This window comes from Muntiacus reevesi, chromosome 3 (genome assembly GCF_963930625.1).
Source record: "Muntiacus reevesi chromosome 3, mMunRee1.1, whole genome shotgun sequence".
Classification (NCBI taxonomy): domain Eukaryota; kingdom Metazoa; phylum Chordata; class Mammalia; order Artiodactyla; family Cervidae; genus Muntiacus; species Muntiacus reevesi.
Window position 1 is genome coordinate 175,551,430 of NC_089251.1, and position 20,949 is coordinate 175,572,378.

The window sequence follows — 20,949 nt, forward strand, 5'->3', positions numbered from 1 at the left end:
ATTTCTTTTATGATGGACTGGTTGGATCTCCTTGCAATCCAAGCAACTCGCACGAGTCTTCTCCAATACTACAGTTCAAAAGCATCAATTCTTCAGTGCTCAGCTTTCTTTGTAGTCCAACTCTCACATCCGTACATGACTACTGGAAAAACCATGGCTTTGACTAGATGGACCTTTGTTGGTTTTACCAGTAGTCATGTACAGATGTGAGATTTGGACCATAAAGAAAGCTGAGTGTCGAAGAATTGATGCTTTCGAATTGTGGTACTAGAGAAGACACCTGAGAGTCCCTTGGACTGCAAGGAGATCAAACCTGTCAATCCTAAAGGAAATCAACTCTGAATATTCACTGAAAGAACTGATGCTGAAGTTGAAACTCTAATACTTTGCCATCTAATGTGAAAAGCCAATTCATTGGAAAAGACCCTGATGCTGGGAAAAATTGAGGCCAGTAGGAGAAGAGGGCAACAGAGGTGATTGGATGGCATCACAAACTCAATGGACATGAGTTTGAACAAATTCTAGGAGATAGCAAAGGACAAGGAAGCCTGACGTACTGCAGTCCATGGTGTTGCACAGAGTCAATCAGGACTGAGCAGGCTGAACAACAATAACACTGTTAAGCAAATGAAAAGTAAAGGCACAAACTGGGAGAAAAAAAAGTACATATATATCTGATTTAAAAAACATACTTAGAATATACAGAATTCTCAGAACTCCAAAATAAGAGAACAAAAAAGAATTTGATAGAATAAACAAAATATTAAAACACTTTACCAAAGAATTTATATGATGATAAATAAGCAAAAGAAATGATGCTCAAAACTATTAATCATTGGATTTAAACCACAATTGGGCTGATCCTTTATACCCACAAGAAAGTCTATAATGAAAAAGTCTGACTATACTAAGTGCTGGTGAAGCTGTGGAGCAACTGGAGCTCTCATACATAGCTGGTAAGAATAATACTTAAAAATAGTGTAACCATGTTGGAAAACAATTTGATACTTTCTCAAAAATGTAAGCATATATCTAGCACACAACCAAGCTATCCCACTCCTAGGTATTTGCTAACAAAATGAAGGCACGCATCTATACAAAGGCATGCTCATGACTGCCCAGAGGAGCTTGATTTTTAATAGCCCCAAACTGGAAGCAACCCAAATGTCTATTCACATAGTAATGAATAAATTACGGTATGTTCATACAATGGACCACAACTCAACAATAAAAAGGAAAGGAACAAATTATGAATAAATGTAACAACATGGAGGAATCTCAAAATAATTATGCTGAGCCAAAATAACCAGGCCAGAGGAGGAGGAGGTAATACTGTGAGTCTACTTATATCAAATACCAAAAAATCACAAACTATAGTAATACAGTAAGAGAAAGCAGATCAGTTGATTATGTTGGACAAGGGCAGGGAATGGGTTAGAGAAATTACATTTCAAATGATAAAAAATGCTTGCAATCTTGACTATGGTGATATTTCCCAAGTGTAAAAGTTATAAAATTGTACAGTTTACTCTATGTCAACTATATCACAATAAAACTATAAAAAATACCTATCGTATATACTACATACGGTCACCAGGAAGTTAAATGTAAAATGCCTGCCTGGGAGTATATTTAGGGCTGAGTTAGGCAGAACTCAGCTAAATAAAGTTTTATTGGAATATCACCCTCATCTATTTACATATTATATACCTGATTTCATTCTATAATGGTGGAGTTGAGTTGTTGCAATAGAGAGTAAATGGCTCACAAAGCCTAAAATAATTACTATCAGGAACTTTACAAAAATAGTTTAATGATTTCTGTGCTGAGGGTTTAGGAACAGTCTATATCTTTACTAGGAGTGGTATATAAAATTCATGAAGGTACACCCTTAACTTCTTTGTATGTAGGTTATACTTCAAGTTCAAAGAGTGTAAAATGCCAGGTCTATAAGTGAGCACTGAATAAATACTAGCTACGGACTATCACTGCGCTTCGCTGGTGGATCAGAGGTAAGGAATATGCCTGCCAATGCAGAAGACGTGAGTTCGATCCCTAGGTCAGGAAGATCTCTTGGAGAAGGAACTGGCAATCCACTCCAGTATTCTTGCCTGGAGAATCCCATAGACAGAGGAGCCTGGCAGGCTACAGTCCATGGTAAGCAAAGAGTTAGACACGACTGAGCAACTAATGCGTTCACTTTCACACATGGCAAAGCCTTAAATTATTAGGTAGGTAAGTGTTTTACCCCAAAGTGGTGAAAATGGTTTGCAAAGGAAAATAAACTTGAGAAAAGTACAACCATCCTAGAGAATCAAATATCAAGCACCCGACAGTCAAGCTACCCCAGGAAATAATGTCTGTTTAAATTAGCCAACTGTCTTTAGAGACCTTTAGAGATCATCAAAGTTCCTCCAAGCTCTCACTTCTGATATTTTAGAATATCAGAATTCTATGCTATATATCAGGAAATTATGCTATAATTTTAATGTTATAATGATTTTCTGACAATTCTGCAATCATCAAATCCAGAAGACAGCAATGGGGGTCAAATGTAAATGACCCACCATCAAAAAGCCAAGCCCATGTATTTATAGGAGTAGCTTATTCTCCAAAAGAATAAGGAAAATATACTTCCTACTATACTGGGTTCATAATCTCTTTTTTTAAAAATTCAAGAGTGCTTCAGAGATTTCCCGGAACTGGTAAAGACAAGTGAAAAACAAAAGTTTCTAAAACACGTGTCATTGAACTACGGAGTGATGAAAGATAAAAGGAGTTCATTTAGAATAATCATCTTAACATAAAATTAATGGAACTGTTCTCCAAAAATTGAACAAGGTGAAACTTAGATTTAGCTTTGTTGTTTTAAAGGTTTAAATGCACAGGGTTGCTAAGCTCTTTCGGTTGTTAAGCTGGAAAGTAAACTTTCCTACAAGAATAAGAATTGCAGCCTGTATCTTTGTTATGACTGCTCCTTGGGTAATTTTAGCTGTTCCCTTATTACTATCTAAAACAAGAAAGTCCAGTGGAAAACACAACTAATGTTCACGAATAATCCATTTTCCTCCACTTTTGAATACAGGGAGGACCACACTATCCTGTCCCGTCTAAACCAGCTGTGTTCACAGAACATGAACAGGAGTGTCCCTGCCCAGCAGAATCACTTGTCGGGTGGCAGCAAAGTTACCTCTACTTTGGGGTGACGGTATAAGACAGTAGGGCCTCTGTTAGCCTGAGTCTTCAAGGGGCTCCAATGAAAAACCACCCTCACATTCCTCACCATCCCCCCACTTCTGCTCCCTACTAAGGACATGCAGAAAGTGTGAAATGTGTCAGTCACTCAGTCATATCCGGCTCTTTGCGACCCCATGGACTGTAGCCTGCCAGGCTCCACTGTCCATAGGATTCTCCAGGCAAGAATACTGGAGTGGGTTGCCATGCCCTCCTCCAGGGGATCTTCCTCATTTTAAGGCTGCTGGCACCCTACCACAACCCAGCCTATCTTGACTGGTGCAACGCCCAAATATTTTTTTTACCTCTTATAGCTAGATTTGATCTCAACTAGAAAATAAGTATTAGGTTCCTCCTTGTACCAGGCACTGTGCTAGACACGGGTCAAACAATGACTAGGATCCTAAGACTCTCAGTCTATCTGAGGAAAGAAACCAAGTGATGCCACGATGTGTTAGGTGTAATCAGAGATACAAAGAGCATATTATGGTATTCAACAAGGGGATGTCATTCACTGAAGTAAGCTAATCTTACTAGTCTTTTTGAAAGATATATTATCAAAAAATGCCTTCCAAATGCTTATACTATGAAAATATAGTATCTTCATAAACTTTATTTCCATGCTGTGACTTTCAGTTTGCATGCCCCTGGGGGCAGCCAGCCTAGGCAGAGCCATGCTCACCATCCATGGATTAAAAGGCTAAGCTTTAACTGCTGGAGGCAGTTTCTCAGAAGCACTGAGTCATCACTAGGAGAAACACACATTCTACTTCCCCTTTTACAGCACTGCAGAAGCCAGCCCTTCCTAGCTTCAGAAAAGGGCTAAAGGATCAAACCGATGGGTAAGACTATCATATGCAAACTAGAACTGCATTAGCAATCCATGGAATCTTAACATTTTCTTTTTTTTAAATTTTGGAAAAGAAAAAAAAAAGTACTCTGAGGGGCAGCCAATCAACCATTTTAAGTTTAGTCTAAGAAATTTTTATTATTCTAGGACTCTACTTTCCACAAGCACATAAATAAAAGCAGGACATTTCTGCCAGGATGAATGCTCCTGGATTGTGTCCTGTGATGGAAGCGGACCGGTTAGAGGAGAAAGTATGCAGTTATTAAATATAAAGACAGCTGCATGGGTCTTGTTTCATGGTGTATGTGTGTGTGTGTGTGTGCCTGTGTGTGTGTGTGTGTGTGTAGAGTTAAAGTGTACAGCAATATGGAAACTCAGCAGAACCTGGGAGATCTTCCTCTTACATGGTCTGTAGTAGTAGCTCGGACGCCATGGGAGAACTCTGAGCAACAAACACCACCCTCCTAGACCAGAGCTGTAATCTCCTCTTACAGGAAGGACAGGGGCCACTTGACGCTTTTCTGATACTCTGACAGACAAGATTATAAACTAGAAGATGATGCTCCAGATTACCTCATCCATCCTCCCTTATTTTAAAGAGAAAATAAATCTCAGCGAGACAACATTACTCAAGTGCCTCAGGTTGATGTGCTGTCTGATCTGGTAGCCAAACATCTTCTGGAGTATACATTCTTCCCCATGGCCCCGTGTCTCCAAATAGATCCAAAGTAGCATGAGCCTGGCAAAGACACTCCCCAAGGACACACAACCCTGCCACAAAAGTTACAGGCTTGCTCTGTGACCCTGAGTGCCTGACCACAGCAGCTAAGGACATGCCTCACTGCTGAGTTCATTAGCTAGGCTGATACTAGGGACAGGCTTTTTCCACCATATTGCTGTGGGCATATTGCCTGAATATTCCAATGGCTCCTAAAATGTGTTATCCTTCCTTCTCTAGCGGAAGGAACCCTGATTATAGATAGATATCTTGGCAATGAGAAGGGGAAAAAAGCACAGTGCTAGTCATCTAGGCTCAATGACATTTAAAGATGCACGACTTGGTAATACATACTCTAATGGATGATGACCTGTAAGGTACACATGTTGGCAAAAGGATTAAAATGCTTCCCCAATATCTGGAGTACCCAACACTAATGACTTTGAGAAGGAGTTGAGACAACTTAATACATTTCCAAGAACATGTATTTTAATCAAGGAAAAGAAAACCACAAAACGGCTTGCCTTCTCTCTTTTTAGTGTAGGCAGATTTTCTAAAGGGAAATATTTGCTCTCAGATTTGAAAGTAAAATACTGCACTTTGAACATTTATCAGAAATACAGGCCAGAGATGCTTTATGGTTTTAATCACTTTTTTTTAATGTTTGTCTCAAAATTTTATGTTCATGTGCCCATTTGCCAAAAAATCTAAATATCTCTAAATGTTATTTGAAATTCAAAATATAAGTCAAACAATGAAAAATAAATCAGAGCAATAAGACAATCTTGCTTAGCTTTCCAAGTATAAATGCATATCCTTGCCCACCAATTAAGAATTATTGGGCTTCCCCGGTGGCTCAGAGGTAAAGAATCCACCTGCCAATGCAGGGAACATAGGGTTAGATCGCTGGGGCGGGAAGATCCATCCATCCCTCCCATCCAGTGTTCTTGCTTGGAGAATGGAAAGGCAACGCAGTCAGTATCTCCCTGGGAAATCCCATGGATAGAGGAGCATGGGCTATAGTCCATGGGGTTGCAAAAGGGTTGGACACGACTTGGCAACTAAACAACAAACAACAAGAATTATTGAGCTACATGTTCTTGCTTAAGGTGACTGGGCAAAAATGTAGTTTCTAGTGAGTGCATATAAACTTCTTTAAAAACATATCCTTGAAAAAAAAAAAAAACATATCCTTGAAGTTTAGTATGCATCTCAGAGATGAAGCATTTTTAACACGCTTGTGTGGTTGGTGGGTAATAGATCAAGACCCAGACAAAATATGTCCAGTCATTGGTTCTAGAAAGATATTTATCTAGCCACTAAAATTTTTTATAGCTTGATATAGATAATATGGTGATGTCATAAGGGTCTTAGGTTTTATATGTAAGAAGCTACAATTCATAGTCACACAGGTTTTGTCATTTTTAGGGCATATATTTAATGACTTTTTATACTACTACTTTATAAAGCCCTTATAAATGTGCCCCAGAATTACACTTAAATATTCAACATGCTAAAATTATAAGGCACTGTTAGAAGAAAAAAAAATTTCCTCACATTAAAAAACTACCATAATACTGACCAAGAAAACAATGTAACTAAAAACCTATCCCCCTCCTCACTGGTTTACATAATTTTCTATAAAACAAATGACTGTATTACCATCAAATAAAACAAGTCTAAAAGCTAATGCATCAAATTAGCACCATGTGAGGCTGGATTTTATATGTACTGAATTTCCTATTAATATTGTACCATGAAGAAGGTAAAAGGAGTCATGTGATTTTACATAATGCATTCATCTGCTTTTCTTTTCTATCATGTATAAAGCAGAAAGAGAGATACTGTAACATGACCATGAAACCTGTGCGATCAGAAACATCTGGATTCATGCCCTAACTGCAAGTTAGAGGGGTACAGGCCTTGGGGAAATCCATTAAGCTTCCTGAGTCTCACTTTACTCAACAGTAATTTCCCCAGAAACATATATGTTAACGTATGTAAAACACACAGCAAGTGGGACTGTGCCGTGTGACACAGGGAGCTCAGCCTAGTGCCACGAGACAACCTAGAAGCGTGGGGTTGGGAGGCAGACGGAGGGGGATTCAGGAGGGCGGCGACGTAGGTATACCTGCACCTGACCCTGAGAGCTGAGCTCCCCAGGTCGGTAGGTGCTCAATATGCTACTGGAGAAGATGGGAAAATACCTCCAGAAAGAAAGGGCCTGAGACGAAGTGAAAACAACGCCCAGTTGAGGATGTTACTGGTGATGGAAGTAAGGTCCGAAGCTGTAAAGAACAATGTCTCACAGGAACCTGGAATGTGAGGCCCATGAGTCAAGGCAAACTGCAAGTGGTCACACGGGAGATGGCAGGACTGAACACCGACACTGCAGGAATCAGAGAACTAAAATCAGAAAACGGAGATCATGGCATCCGGTCCCATCACTTCATGGCAAATAGATGGGGAAACAGTGGAAACAGTGGCTGACTTTATTTTTTTGGGTTCCAAAATCACTGCAGATGGTGACTGCAGCCATGAAATTAAAAGATGCTTACTCCTTGGAAGAAAAGTTATGACCAACCTAGACAGCATATTAAAAAGCAGAGACATTACTTTGCCAACAAAGGTCTGTCTAGTCAAGGCTATGGTTTTTCCAGTAGTCATGTATGGATGTGAGAGTTGGACTATATAGAAAGCTGAGCACCAAAGAATTGATGCTTTTGAACTGTGGTGTTGGAGAAGACTCTTGAGAGTCCCTTGGACTGCAAGGAGATCCAACCAGTCCATCCTAAAGGAGATCAGTCCTGAATGTTCATTGGAAGTACTGATGCTGAAGCTGAAACTCCAATACTTTGGCTACCTGATGCGAAGAGCTGACTCACTGGAAAAGACCCTGACGCTGGGAGGGATTGGGGGCAGGAGGAGAAGGGGACAACAGAGGATAAGATGGCTGGATGGCATCACCAACTAAATGGACGTGAGTTTGGGTAAACTCCGGGAGTTGGTGATGGACAGGGAGGCCTGGCATGCTGCAGTTCATGGGGTCGCAAAGAGTCAGACACAACTGAGCAACTGAACTGAACTGAACTAAAATGGACTGGATGGGCAAATTTAATTCAGATGACCATTATATCTACTACCGTGGGTAAGAATCCCGTAGAAGAAATGGAGTAGACCTCAGAGTCAACAAAAGAGCCTGAAATGCAGTACACGGGTGCAGCCTCAAAAACAACAGAACAATCTCTGTTCGTTTCCGAAGCAAACCATTCAATATCACAGTAATCTAAGTCTATGCCCTGACCATTAATGCCAAATAAGCTGAAGTTGAATGGTTCTATGAAGACCTACAAGATCTTCTAGAACTAACACCTAAAAAAGACATCCTTTTCATCATAGGGGACTGGAATGCAAAAGTAGGAAGTTAAGAGATACCTGGAGTAACAGGCAAGCCTTGGAGTACAAATTGAAGCAGAGCAAAGACTAACAGAGTTTTGCCAAGAGAATGCACTGGTCAAAGCAAACACCCTCTTCCCAACAACACAAGAGACTACTCTACACATGGACATCACCAGATGGTCAAGACCGAAATCAGACTGATTATATCTTTGCAGCCGAAGATGGAGAAGCTCTATACGGTCAGCAAAAACAAGACCCAGAGCTGACTGTGGCTCAGATCATGAACTCCTTATTGCCACATTCAGACTTAAATTGAAGAAAGTAGGGAAAACCACTAGACCATTTAGGTATGACCTAAATCAAATCCCTTATGATTACTTCCAAAGAACAGCAAGGAGAGATAAGAAAGCCTTTCTCAGTGATCAATGCAAAGAAATAGAGGAAAACAATAAAATGAGGAAGACTAGAGACCTCTTCAAGAAAATTAGATATACCAAGGGAACATTTCAAGCAAAAATGAGCACAATAAAGGACAGAAATGGTATAGACCTAACAGAAGCAGATAAGAAGAGGTGGCAAAAATACACAGAAGAATTATACCAAAAAAAGATCCTAACAGCCCAGATAACCATAATGGTGTGATCACTCACCTAGAGCCAGACATCTTGGAGTCTGAAGTCAAATGGGCCTTAGGAAGCATCACCACGAACAAAGCTACTGGAGGTGACTGAATTTCAGTTGAGCTACTTCAAATTCAAAAAATGATGCTGTGAAAGTGCTGCACTCAATATGCCAGCAATTTTGGAAGTCAGTAGTGACCACAGGACTGGAAAAGGTCAGTTTTCATTCCAGTCCCAAAGAAAGGCAATGCCAAAGAATGCTCAAACTACCACACAACTGCACTCATCTCACACACTAGCAAAGTAATGTACAAAATTCTCTAAAGTAGGTTTCAAAAGTATGTGAACTGAGAAATTCCTGATATTCAAGCTGGATTTTGAAAAGGTAGAGGAACCAGAGATCAAATTGCCAACATTCGTTTCATCATAGAAAAAGCAAGAGAATTCCAGAAAAACATCTACTTCTGTTTTATTGACTATGCTAAAGCCTTTGTGTGGATCACAACAAACTGTGGAAAATTCTTCAAGAGATGGAAATACCAGACCACCTGACCTGCCTCCTGAGAAACCTGTATGCAGGTCAGGAAGCAACAGTTAGAACTGGACATGGAACAACAGACTGGTTCCAAATAGGAAAAGGAGTACCTCAAGGCTGTATATTGTCACCCTGCTTATTTAACTTATATGCAGAGTACATCATGAGAAACGCTGGGCTGGAGGAAGCACAAGCTGGAATCAAGATTGCAGGGAGAAATATCAATAACCTCAGATATGCAGATGACACCACCCTTATGGCAGAAAGTGGAGAAGAACTAAAGAGTTTCTTGATGAAAGTGAAAGAAGAGAATGAAAAATCTGGTTTAAAACTCAACATTCAAAAAACTAAGATCATGGCGTCTGGTCCCATCACTTCATGGCAAATAGATGGGGAAATAATGGAAACAGTGAGGCTTTACTTTCCTGGGCTCCAAAATCACTGGAGATGGTGCCTGCTGCCACGAAACTTGGTCCCGGGGGGGGGGGGGGGGGGAAGCTATGAGCAACCTAGACAGCATATTAAAAACCAGAGACATTACTTTGCCAACAAAGTTCCATCCAATCAAAGCTATGGTTTTTCCAGTAGTCATGATGGATGTGAGTGTTGGACTATAAAAAAAGCTGAGCACCAAAGAATTGATGCTTTTGAATTGTGGTGTTGGAGAAGACTCTTGGGAGTCTCTTGTACTGCAAGGAGATCCAACCAGTCCATCCTAAAGGAAATCAGCCCTGAATATTCATTGGAAGGACTGATGTTGAAGCTGAAACTCCAATACTTTGGCCACCCGATGGGAAGAACTGACTCATTGAAAAAGACCCTGATTCTGGGAAATACTGAAGGTAGGAGAAGGGAATGACAGAGGATGAGATGGTTGGATGGCATCACCAACTCCATGGGCACGAGTTTGAGGAAGCTCCAGGAGTTGGTGATGGACAGGGAAATCTGGTGTGCTGCAGTCCACGGGGTCACAAAGTGTAGGCCACGGCTGAGACACTGAACTGGACTGATCTGATTCATGCTGCTGTTGGCAGTAACAAACACAATTCACGGTGCTGTAAAGCAATTATTCTTCAATTTAAAAAAAAGTAAATTGAGAGACAGTGACTAGAAAGCAGCTTTTCATAAATGTTAACTGTGATTACATGAAGGTTTTTTTTTTTTTTTTACCAAAACTTCCTACCTCTGAGATTCTATGCTTATATTTGGAAATATATTTCCACTTGGAAAAAAAAGCATTATAGGGGAAGAGGCAAAGTTGCTCTTTAAATCATGTACAAAGTACCGTTTGTGCCAATGACACCACCTTTTGAGGTTGAGATCAAACCTGTCTGTCACACACAAGAGTAACAAAACTGAACACAGAAAAAAAAAAAGTTAAAAAAATACCTAAACAAAAGAAAAACAAACTCCCTTTGAGATGGCAGCAGCAGTCTCAATAAGCAGCCTTCAAAATGACCTATTCCCAGATACACAACAGTTCAGAAACTGGATTTTTCTTTTTGCTAATTAGAGACGAGCAAGCTTTTGTGGTATTTAGGTCACAGTGTAAGGTCTGTTTTTATTCAACTATTTACATCTTCTGTGGTGAGTGTAAAAAGAACATCTGACTTTAGTCAATTTAAAGAGGGGAATAAAATCAAAATATCTTTTTGGTTTGTCTCCAAAGTCGGAATAGTTTTGGAAGTTTGTGATATTGGCTTTTACCTAAGTACAGCATTCAATGAGAGCAAGACAAGGCCCATCTCTGTCATGTGATTTATCTTGTCTCCTTACACCACCTCTTGAGACAGCAAAAGAGATAAGGAGCGGGTGATGCAAAACAGATGGGAACTTGGGGGCCAGGAAAGGTGGGTGTCAAGGAAGCCGGGGAGCAGCAGACTTGTTCAGTGGAGTGCAGTAAGAGGATGGGTCTGTTGGCAACAGTCAGCACAGGCAAGACAGAACCACTCTTCTCAGCTTGAGCATGGATCAGATCGCCCACGCTGTGTGCGCTCAGTCGCGTCCGATACTCTGTGACCCCATGGACTGTGGCCCACCAGGCTCCTCGGTCCGTGGGATTCTCCAGGCAAGAAGACTGGAGTGGGTGGCCATGCCCTCCTCCAGGGGATCTTCCTGACCCAGGGTCAAACCCGTGTCTCTATGTCTCCTGCACAGGTAGGTGGGGTCTTTACCACTAGCGCCACCCGGGAAAGAGTACCCGTGGTGCCTGGCAAATTACACACTTCCAGGCCCTCCCTCTAGGAACTCTGACTTGTTAAGCAGGGAGTATTGCTAGTTGCCTTTTCAGTGTCCCTTCACAGAATTTTATTTGCGGAAGCAGTGTGTCCAGTTTAAAAACAAACAGAAAAAGCCCTAGATTTCCCAGCTGCCCTTGCAACAAGCCATGGATGTCTGACTAGACCTAAAGGCAAAGAATACAGCCAGGAACAGCTGAGTGGTGAAATGTCAGCTTTGGTCCATGAAGAATGAATGGTTCTGTTCACCAGCCATGGACTGCTCAACCACAGACTTATTAGGTGAGGGACCTAACTTTTCTCTTGTTAAACCATGATTTATGGGGATGTTTGACAGATGAAGCCAGTTCTGCTTATAGCTGATGCTAAGGAAGATGCATTTAAGCAACTCAGATGAATCTGACAGAGCAGGTCCCATACAGTCACACTAAAAAACAAACAAACAAACAAACAAAAAAACACAAAACACCAAAAAATCCAATATATATTTAGCTTAATTTCAAAGCCATCAAAAATCACTCCAGAAAACGCTTAAGGAAAATATCTGGATAGAAGTGAGTGAAAAAAATGAGGAAGAAGAGAATGTAAGATCTCCTGTCAGAAAGACCAACACAAAGCCTTAAAGTAACCACCTCTATTCATTTATCTTTATGTGGTTTGTCACTCTCAAAATAAGAGTGAAGAAATCACACGTTTCTCCATGACTGTAAAAAGTGCAGAAGCTCTTTTTGAAAATATAATTGAATAAAATTCTAAACACCTTTTTCTTGATCATTTATCTCACCTCCAGAAATCTCCTCACATAAGTCAACACTGTTTCACCATCCAAGAGAAGATCTCTACAGCCATAGTGCAACTTAAACCTGTTGACTGAGCCCACTTTCTACTACTTAAGCGTTGATTAAGTGTGAAATCCTCACTATTTTGAGGATACGCTATTCTTGGACTCCAAATCTAAGGCCTTCAAAGTTTTTTTCTTTGGAAGATTACTTTTTCTCATCTCTTAGTCCATTTTAATAAGTGCCTAGAAATATGTATTCATCAGGTTTTTTTAAAAATATATTTTATGATACCTTGATATCTTGGGGCCTTGTAGACCAGGGGAGGGGCTGGACTGCCCACGCCCCCTACCCCACCCCCCACCGCCCAGGGTTATCTAGTTATTAGAGCAAACAACTTGCTGAGAGCATATCTTCAATATGCAAATCAATCAATCCTGAGTCCTTCTCCTCTACTTGCTTTCTTTTGTCAGGCTCTTGCAGTCTAGGTCAGAGACAACCAGGGACCATCCCTATAGCCCTCGGCAAACTGAAATCTTTCAAACTATCCTATCCTAAGCTTGCTCAGCTTGCCTATGCTGTGAGGTCTTTCTTCAAAAATCACTAAAAAGGCTGTAGTCCTTGCTCTGCTTTCTCCCAGCTCCTTCTTCCTCCTAAATGACCCTGGTGCTTCCCTGTGTGGTCCCACATGGCCTGACCTGGTCCCTCCTATAGGAACTATCAGTAACAAACTATCTCTTTTAATGGCAGTTGTCTCCTGATATGGTGATCTCATTTCACTTGAATAAAAACAAAACCTTGAGTACATGTTAAAAGGGAATAAGAAGATATCATAACATTGTTAATCGGCTATACAATACAAAATAAAAATATCTTTTAAAAAAGAAGAAGAATCATTGAAATTTACATATCAAAAGCTTAAGAAAGCTGGAAGGTCAGGAAGCTGCTGCTGCTGCTAAGTCACTAAGTCTCTGCAACCTGATGGACTGTAGCCAGCCAGGCTCCTCTGGCCATGGGATTCTCCAGGCAAGAACAGTGGAGTGGGCTGCCATTTTGGAAGGTCAGAATACCATATATACACACAAGGCTGAAATTCCTAAGATATATTTGAAAATAACACTGCACCTCTGGAATAATGCATAGCATACAGGTTTAATCTGTAGGATCACAGCGTAGTCCAGACAAACAGCTGTAATTATTACCTTGTTTTCCAGGGTGTGCTCTACAACCAAATACCAATAAAATAGCTTCATTAACTTCAGAGAAGTCAACAGTTTGGAGAATCTTTCAAAATGTACCAAAAAAAAAGAGAGAGAGAGAGAGATGCAGCCGATCAAAAAGTGTCTGCCTGGGAATCAGTATGCTTCATAATTAAGTGTAAGACCTAGAAATTCTGGACCGATGACATAAAGAGATGGTAATGATTACAATCAGTATGAAATATGAGTCACATGCTCCAAAACAGGGCTGACCAGAACGTTTGCAAATTTAGACAAAAGTTTACGTCACTCTTACGTTACCAAAAATCCACTCTGCTATTAGAGACACAAGACCTGTGCCATGGATTACCTGTGTTTTCTTGGTCAGCTTACCACAACTCCCTGGGTTTACACCATAGGGTCTCTAAAAGCCTTTAATGCTACTCAAACAATAGGCTGATTAAGCAAATGCCTAGCAGCCAAGTCAAATTTTAGTACTTCTTATCAGAACTTGGCTCTCTGCACCTCTAACCCCAGCAAGTTTTACCTGACCTGGAATTAAGAATGGTAACATATTCAAAAGAAGGAAAGGCAACAGGCACATTACCAGGGGAATTTTCTTCATGGCACTTACACAAATATGCTGTTATGTTGAAATTCCTGTCTGGGCATTTGTGAAAGCACAGTCCATACCGGGGAACCCAAAGGTTGTGTCAGGGCTTATGAAGTAAGGAAGATTTGAAGATGTAAAATGGGATGACAGTAGGCTTTGCTTGGAATTCAGCACAAAACTGAGCCGGAATAAGGCTGAAGATGGCAAGACTGTACAAGTCAGATGTAATAAAGACTTTATTTCAATCCTTTTAAATGAATTATAACTGACCCACAATAAGCCCTAAGAAAGTAACTGCAGGACTAAGAGACTACATATAACAGAGGCTAATTCCTCAAAGAACTGCTTCTTCATATTTGAACATCAACAATCCTTGACTGATAGACACTCTGAAGGTCAAGAAAGCGTGAGATAATATTCCAGGCTCTTGCTCATGAAGAGGTGGAGCATTATCAAAGAAAACAAGAAGAGACCACTAGTTACAGCAACTGGCAATATGCGAGAGAGAACAAAGAAGACAAGATCAACATTTTATTTTCAGATGGGAATCAAAAAACTCGAAAGTGAATCTAAGTATGGCTCAAAAGTCAATCTAAGTATGCTTTATGTAACTTATAAGGTCTTTCAAGCATGAATTTTATGCTCTGATAAGTCATATTTACATGAATTTCAGAGTACATTGTTTCTGATTTGTTCTCTGGCCCAAAGGAGTATACTCAGATTTTTTCTTCTTTTTTTTTTTTTACTCAGATTTTTATAAAGAAATTTTGATACTAAAAACTGAAGAGTGGTAGAATAGGCTTCCTGCCTATTCTAATGCCACTATGGCAAAAGTATTATTTGAACTAAGGGCATTTGAAAAACAAGGGCAAGATGGGTACTCCAACCTCCCCTTCTTCTTCCTTAAATCAGGAGATAAAGCTCCCATGTGAAAGATGTCCTCCCCAATAAGGAAGGAAGGAAGGAACTGTGCTCATCACCAGAGATGATCAAACTGAGAGAATTCTGCAGAAGCAGATCTCGTTAAAATAGCTCTTATCTTCCTTTAGTATCCTACAGAGTTTGGTTATTTTTCTATAGCTGCCTTTGTTCAACGCAGTATAAAAGCATTTATATTTTTGTACTTTTGGGGGTTCTTCCTTTCCTTATGAGGGCTCCTGTGTTACATAAAGCTTCCCTGATAGCTCAGTTGGTAAAGAATTCGCCTGCAATGCAGGAGACGTCAGTTCGATTTCTGGGTTGGGAAGATCTGCTGAAGGGATAGGCTACCCACTCCAGTATTCTCTCATCTGGAGAATGCCATGGGCTACATAGCCCAAAGGGTCACAAAGAGTCAGACATGACTGAGTGACTTTCACTGTCAAATAAATTTCAGCTATTAATCTGTCTTACATTAATTTAATTCTCAGGACCAGCTGAAAGTTCTAAGAAGGTAGAGATAAAATTTTGCCTTCCCTATAAAAGCAAATCACTGCAATGAATGCATGCAGACTAAATTATACTAGATCTAAATGGACAAGCTTGAAAAAAAAAAAAGATTTAGCCTAGACCAACCATTCAATCTACTTGGAAAATTCTACAGTTGCTAATAAGCTTATAATAAGTAGTGAGCCAAATACTCAATTCATCTATAATACATGTTAAAAGGAAGATCAGATATTGCATCCTAATTTAGTATACATTTATTAAACTCTCTCTTTAGAATCTTATCAAAGACTTCAATATTTCAGTATATCTCAGTAATGTGTTGAGCAGCAGTCTCAAAGCAGATATGAACTAAAAGAAAGGAATTGCCTAACACAAAATTGTGTTAAATTGCATCTGTACTTTAAAGTTGCATTCATTTGATGTAATAAGGATTTAAAAGGCCTGTATCCATGAGTCACTATGGTTCTCAATTTGAAGAGTTTAGCTTAAACTGCTTGGCTATATTTACAGAAAACATTTGGGTAATCCCGGCCTGTTATGCTTACCAGAGCTTTCCAGTATAGAGACCTGACAGAATTTCTTTACACCTTTCCCACTTCTAAAGCAGCAACAAAAGTCTAACCAGTAATAACAGCACACCTTAAGTTAGTCATGTCCAGTGGCTAACTCCACCTACTATTTTGCAATCAAGGAATACCTCCCCTCTTTGAGAATTGAATACAAATCAACTTTGTTGCTACACAAGGCAAATATGTTTAGCCATGGGGAACTATTTGGAGTGACCTTCACTTTGCCTCCATTACATCATGACTACTTAATTCAAATGGTATGAGCCAGGATTCACTAGTAGCTCAAATATTCAAACCAAACCTTGGTTTGCTAATGATAGAGTTAATGATAGAGCTCCCTAAACCTTAAGTTAAAGCCACATTATTTTTTGCTCTTCGTTTCCTTATATACTGAAAACCTTATTTAAAAGATGAACCTTATAATTTCCAATCATCTCATAAGTTTACCTCTAATCTTGTTAATTGTTGGTGTGTACTTGCTGGATGGAATCCCTTTTGGAGATTCTGAAAGGTCTGCTTTCCTTCCTGGAAAGGCTCAAGCTTTGCATTTAGGCAAAACTGCAAGAAAATTCCACCTAGGCCGATATGTACCAGAGTCTGGTAGAGACTGAATACGTTCCCCTCCTGATAAAATAGGTCTGATTAAGCAGGATGAAAAAGGGGAAGAAAACTCTAACTCATGCTTCTGCTTTCCCAAGTCTCCAAACAGAAGCATTTTTCCTTGAAGCTTACAAAAACACAACTGTGCCATTAAAAAAATCTTTTATTTACCTGCAGAAGGACCCAATCACAATTTAATTGCTAAACACCACACTATTTTACATGAAGAATAAAGCAAACTCAACAATCCTCCCAGGCAGAGATTTAAAATCATCTTCATGGAAATTCACAGCTACACTCAAGATTTCGGTAGAATGATTATCACATGGTAAGGCAACCTTTAGAATCCACGGCTTTGTCAAGGAGCAATACTCTTACTCACAAGTGCTCTGTGAAAAAGCAGGAAGTGTTTCGAAAGAAGCCTCTAGCTTCAAAAGATGACTTTTCAAAACTTTTCAAACGAACATTTGGTTTTCTGTAACCGAAAAAAAAAAAAAAAACCCAAAAAACAAAACAAGCTGAGCCCAAAGGCTGACTATCCCCCTTTCTTAGAGGTGACATACATCACTTTATTTTCCTATCGGAGGTTGAGAAGCCTCGTCTTAAATAAATGAGTATATATGTGATATTTCTTCAATATCATCTCATATGTAATAAGCTGTCGATGAAAAGAGCACTCCCCAGCAGACAGACCTGGGTCCCTGACTCTTCACCAGTTGGGTGACCACACCTTTTACAGGCTTCAGTCATACAAGTGGAGGATGAAGGAGGGGCTCTTTGACCCTGAACATGCCCCCATCTCGAAGGCAGACTGAATGTAACACCCATAATGACTGAACAGGGTAATTCCTGGTACCTCTTCCATATTTCAACTTTCCCAAAGTTAATGGCGTATTAAATGCACACATCCAACCCACCATACCAGCCGGAGTTCAAGTTTTCATACATTAGAGTAAGGAGAATCTGTACCCTCCTCACACAGGGGTACTATGCTCCAAAATGGCAATGGAAAGCATCGGGAAATGCCAGGGAAATAATATTACACATTGGGTGTGGGGAGGCAGGAGAGGGGCTAGGTGCTGGTTCACGGGAGGGAAGAGGAGCATAAGGTTTCAAAAGTTTTCCCCCATCTTTGTCTGGGTGGCCTCCCCTAGGAACGCGGGCACGACGTACAAAGAACGGGGTTTCGCTCCCAAGGAAGGGTCTCAGACTCAAGGTGGATGATGAAGATGAAAACCCTTCTGAAAAGAAACCCTGGTTTCTAGTTTGGGGGTGCCCCTAACTAGGAGTGTAACTTTGTGTGAGTTGTTCAACCACTCTGAATCTCTGTTCTTATCTGTAAAATGTTAAAGCGAATGAGAGGAGCCAGCCCCTTCCCCTCCCTCGTCCTCGTCGAGATTCAGAATGAAAACTTTCGGGGAAAGCCTCCGTGGCTTTCTCACCTCTGGTCAGGTGAGAGCGCCAAAGCAGAGGGCCTCCGACCTCTTAAAAACACCAGCGCTTTCCCCAGACCGAGCTGAGGCGTCTAAGCAGGGTTATTTTCTCTACGCATTTATTTATCCTGTTCTGCTTTTAAATTCTTCGACTACCCTCGCCTGTTCCACTGTGCTGATTCCCCCTGGAGTCCAGCATCCCCTTCCATCTTTCCAGGTGGTTTCGCCCCTTTCTTTTAAACTTACTCGGGCAGGCAAGTCCTGGCAGAGGACAGAGAAAGCAGTGAGACCGAGGGCGGCTGAGCGCTCCCCCCCATCCCCGAGGCTTCCGACGGCGGGGAAGCCCCGCGGGCGCTCCCTGCCCGGAGGCCGCCGCCCGCCCGCCTCGGGGTCCCCGCACGTCCCCGGCTCCGGCCGCCCGCTTACCCGCGATGTCCCACAGCTGCAGGCGCACCAGCGTCCTGCTGTCCCAGTTGAGGACCTTGAGGGCGAAGTCCACCCCGATGGTGGCCCGGTAGTGCTGGGAGAAGAGCTGGTGGACGTAGCGCTTGATGATGCTGGTCTTGCCCACGCCGAGCTCGCCGATGACCAGCACCTTGAAGAGGTGCTCGCTGGTCTCCGGCGGCGCCGCGGCGGCGGCCGCCCCCCGGCCCGGGTCCCCGGCTCCGCCGCCCGCCATGAGCGCCCCGGACCCCGCTCCGCCGGCCGGCCGCTCTCGGCGAGCTCGGGGGCCCCGCCCGGCCGCGCCCTCCCCGCGGCGCCCCGGGAGCCCCGCCGGCCGTCGAAACTTTGCTCCGAGACCGGCCGCCCTTCCCGCCGCGCCGCCTGACGGGTCACAGGACCCGGAACCCGCCGCCGCTGGCAGCCCGCGCGGGGCGGGGAAAGGCCGCGGGGGACTGGCCTGGCGGGGGAGGCCCGGGCGAGAGGCCGCAGCTCGCCGCCGCCTGCGCTCTGCGCGGGCCGGGCCAGAACTCGCGGCACTTCCTCTCCCCGGGCGTCCCCTCCTCGCGGCGGCGCCGACCTCGGCCGCCCCCTGGTGGCCGCGGAGGGTAGCTGAGCGCCCGACGGCGAGGGGGACCAGGCGGGTCAAGGTCAGACCACCCAGCCAGGTGGTGAAAGGCCCTAGACAGAGCGCGCGGAGGGGCCAGAAGCGGTGGTCCAGAAGGGACCCCAGCCTGGAAGGAGCGGGTCTGGGAATCAATCTCCTTCCCTGGCTCTGCCCCGAGGGAGGTTAGCACGTGGAGATCCTTGCCTTTGATTGATCGCCAGTGGATGGGTGACTGAACTTGAGAAAGGACTGAAAACGCTTTTGTATCGATGAAGGAGGGAATCTGAGGAAGAAGACACATGGCCACTAAAACGATCTTATTTTAATTCCCCAACAAACCATGAATGTCTTAAATTTTAAGCGTTTCCGTGGTAGAGACTGAGTTAGATGCTAGGAATTGATTGAAAAACAGTATTGAGGGCTTTCATTTAAAAGAAGAAAGATGGGAGGCCTTATCTTGCCTGCTGTGTTTGTAACATCCAGGGTTGTCTCCCCCCCCCCCCCCAATAATATTTAGAAACACCTGGGGCTGAAATCTTCTGGTAGCTTCTTTAAGTAAACTAAAGCCTGCCGCTCAGCCTAGCCTCTGACAATCACTGAAAAATGTTTTTCAGAAGTGGAGGCGGTTTAAAATTGACTTCTAAATCAAGGTGGAATAAAATCTTTAATAGAATAGCTACTGAAAAATCATGGCTATATCTCTAAAGATGTTTTATGGCCAGCTGGCTTACAGCTTTTATGTTCACTCAACTGAGAGCCCTTTCAATAGTCTTCAGCTTGAGGAAAGAGAAGTTTTCCCTTACTGCCTTAGTACAATATATTGTTTCATACCTACAGATTACCATAGATTTTTATGAGTTTCTTTTTTCTTTCACCTTCCTAGGTTTCCACTGGCGTTAAAAATAGAACTGTGGTGCTAAAAAAAAAAGCACATGTGAATGATTTAAAATTAGAAGTGGTCCCAGCTAAAGGAAGGGTAATGGCTTGGATCTGGTGGTTCTCAATCTTAAGTGAACAAGGTTTGTTAAAACAGATTACACACTAGGCCCATCTCCAAAGAGGTTCTGAGTCTTGTGACTGAATAAATAAAACTCTATTTTAAACAAACATTTCCATTTACTGCCTAGAGAGTTGGCCTCTTTAGAAAGTCACCCTGTAATACCCTCTTACATTTACTCACACTTGGTATGTACTATACTCCCCATCTGGAATATATTCCAAACCTTTACTCCACCCCAGCCTCTTCCAAAGGCTTCTCCAAGTGACGCTAGTGGTAAAGAACCTGCATGCCGACGCAGGAGACATGAGACGTGGGTTTGATCCCTGTGTCGGGAAGACCCTCTTGGGCATGGCAACCCACTCCAGTATTTTCGCCTGAAGAATCTCCGTAGACAGAGCAGCCTGAGGAGTTACAGTCCATAGGGTTGCAAAGAGTCAGACACGACTCAAGCAACTTAGCACGCAGGCTCTCCCAAGTAAACTCTGTCTCGACATTCAAGTGCCAGATCAAGGGATTACCTGCTATTCTCATGCCAAATTTTCCTGGCAGATTTATGAATTCATTTATTTATTAAAAAGCTTCTGATGGTGCCAAGAAATGTTCTAGATATTCCAAGTACACTGGTTTCAGCAGAGCAGAGAAGATTCTTTTTTCAAGGACTTTATGCAATACTGGAAACAAGACAGA

At 42.1% G+C, this 20,949-nt stretch overlaps 1 protein-coding gene across 1 annotated transcript in view; it reads right to left on the reverse strand.

The window, feature by feature from the left end:
* The window catches only part of RAB32 (RAB32, member RAS oncogene family), a 29,332-nt gene extending 10,154 nt beyond the window's left edge, over positions 1 to 19,178 (reverse strand). The window contains exon 1 of the mRNA XM_065931190.1: positions 18,641 to 19,178. Within this exon, the coding sequence (XP_065787262.1) occupies positions 18,641 to 18,893 (253 nt within the window). The 5' untranslated portion in view covers positions 18,894 to 19,178. The remainder of the gene's footprint in view (positions 1 to 18,640) is intronic.
* Positions 19,179 to 20,949: the final 1,771 nt, after the last annotated feature.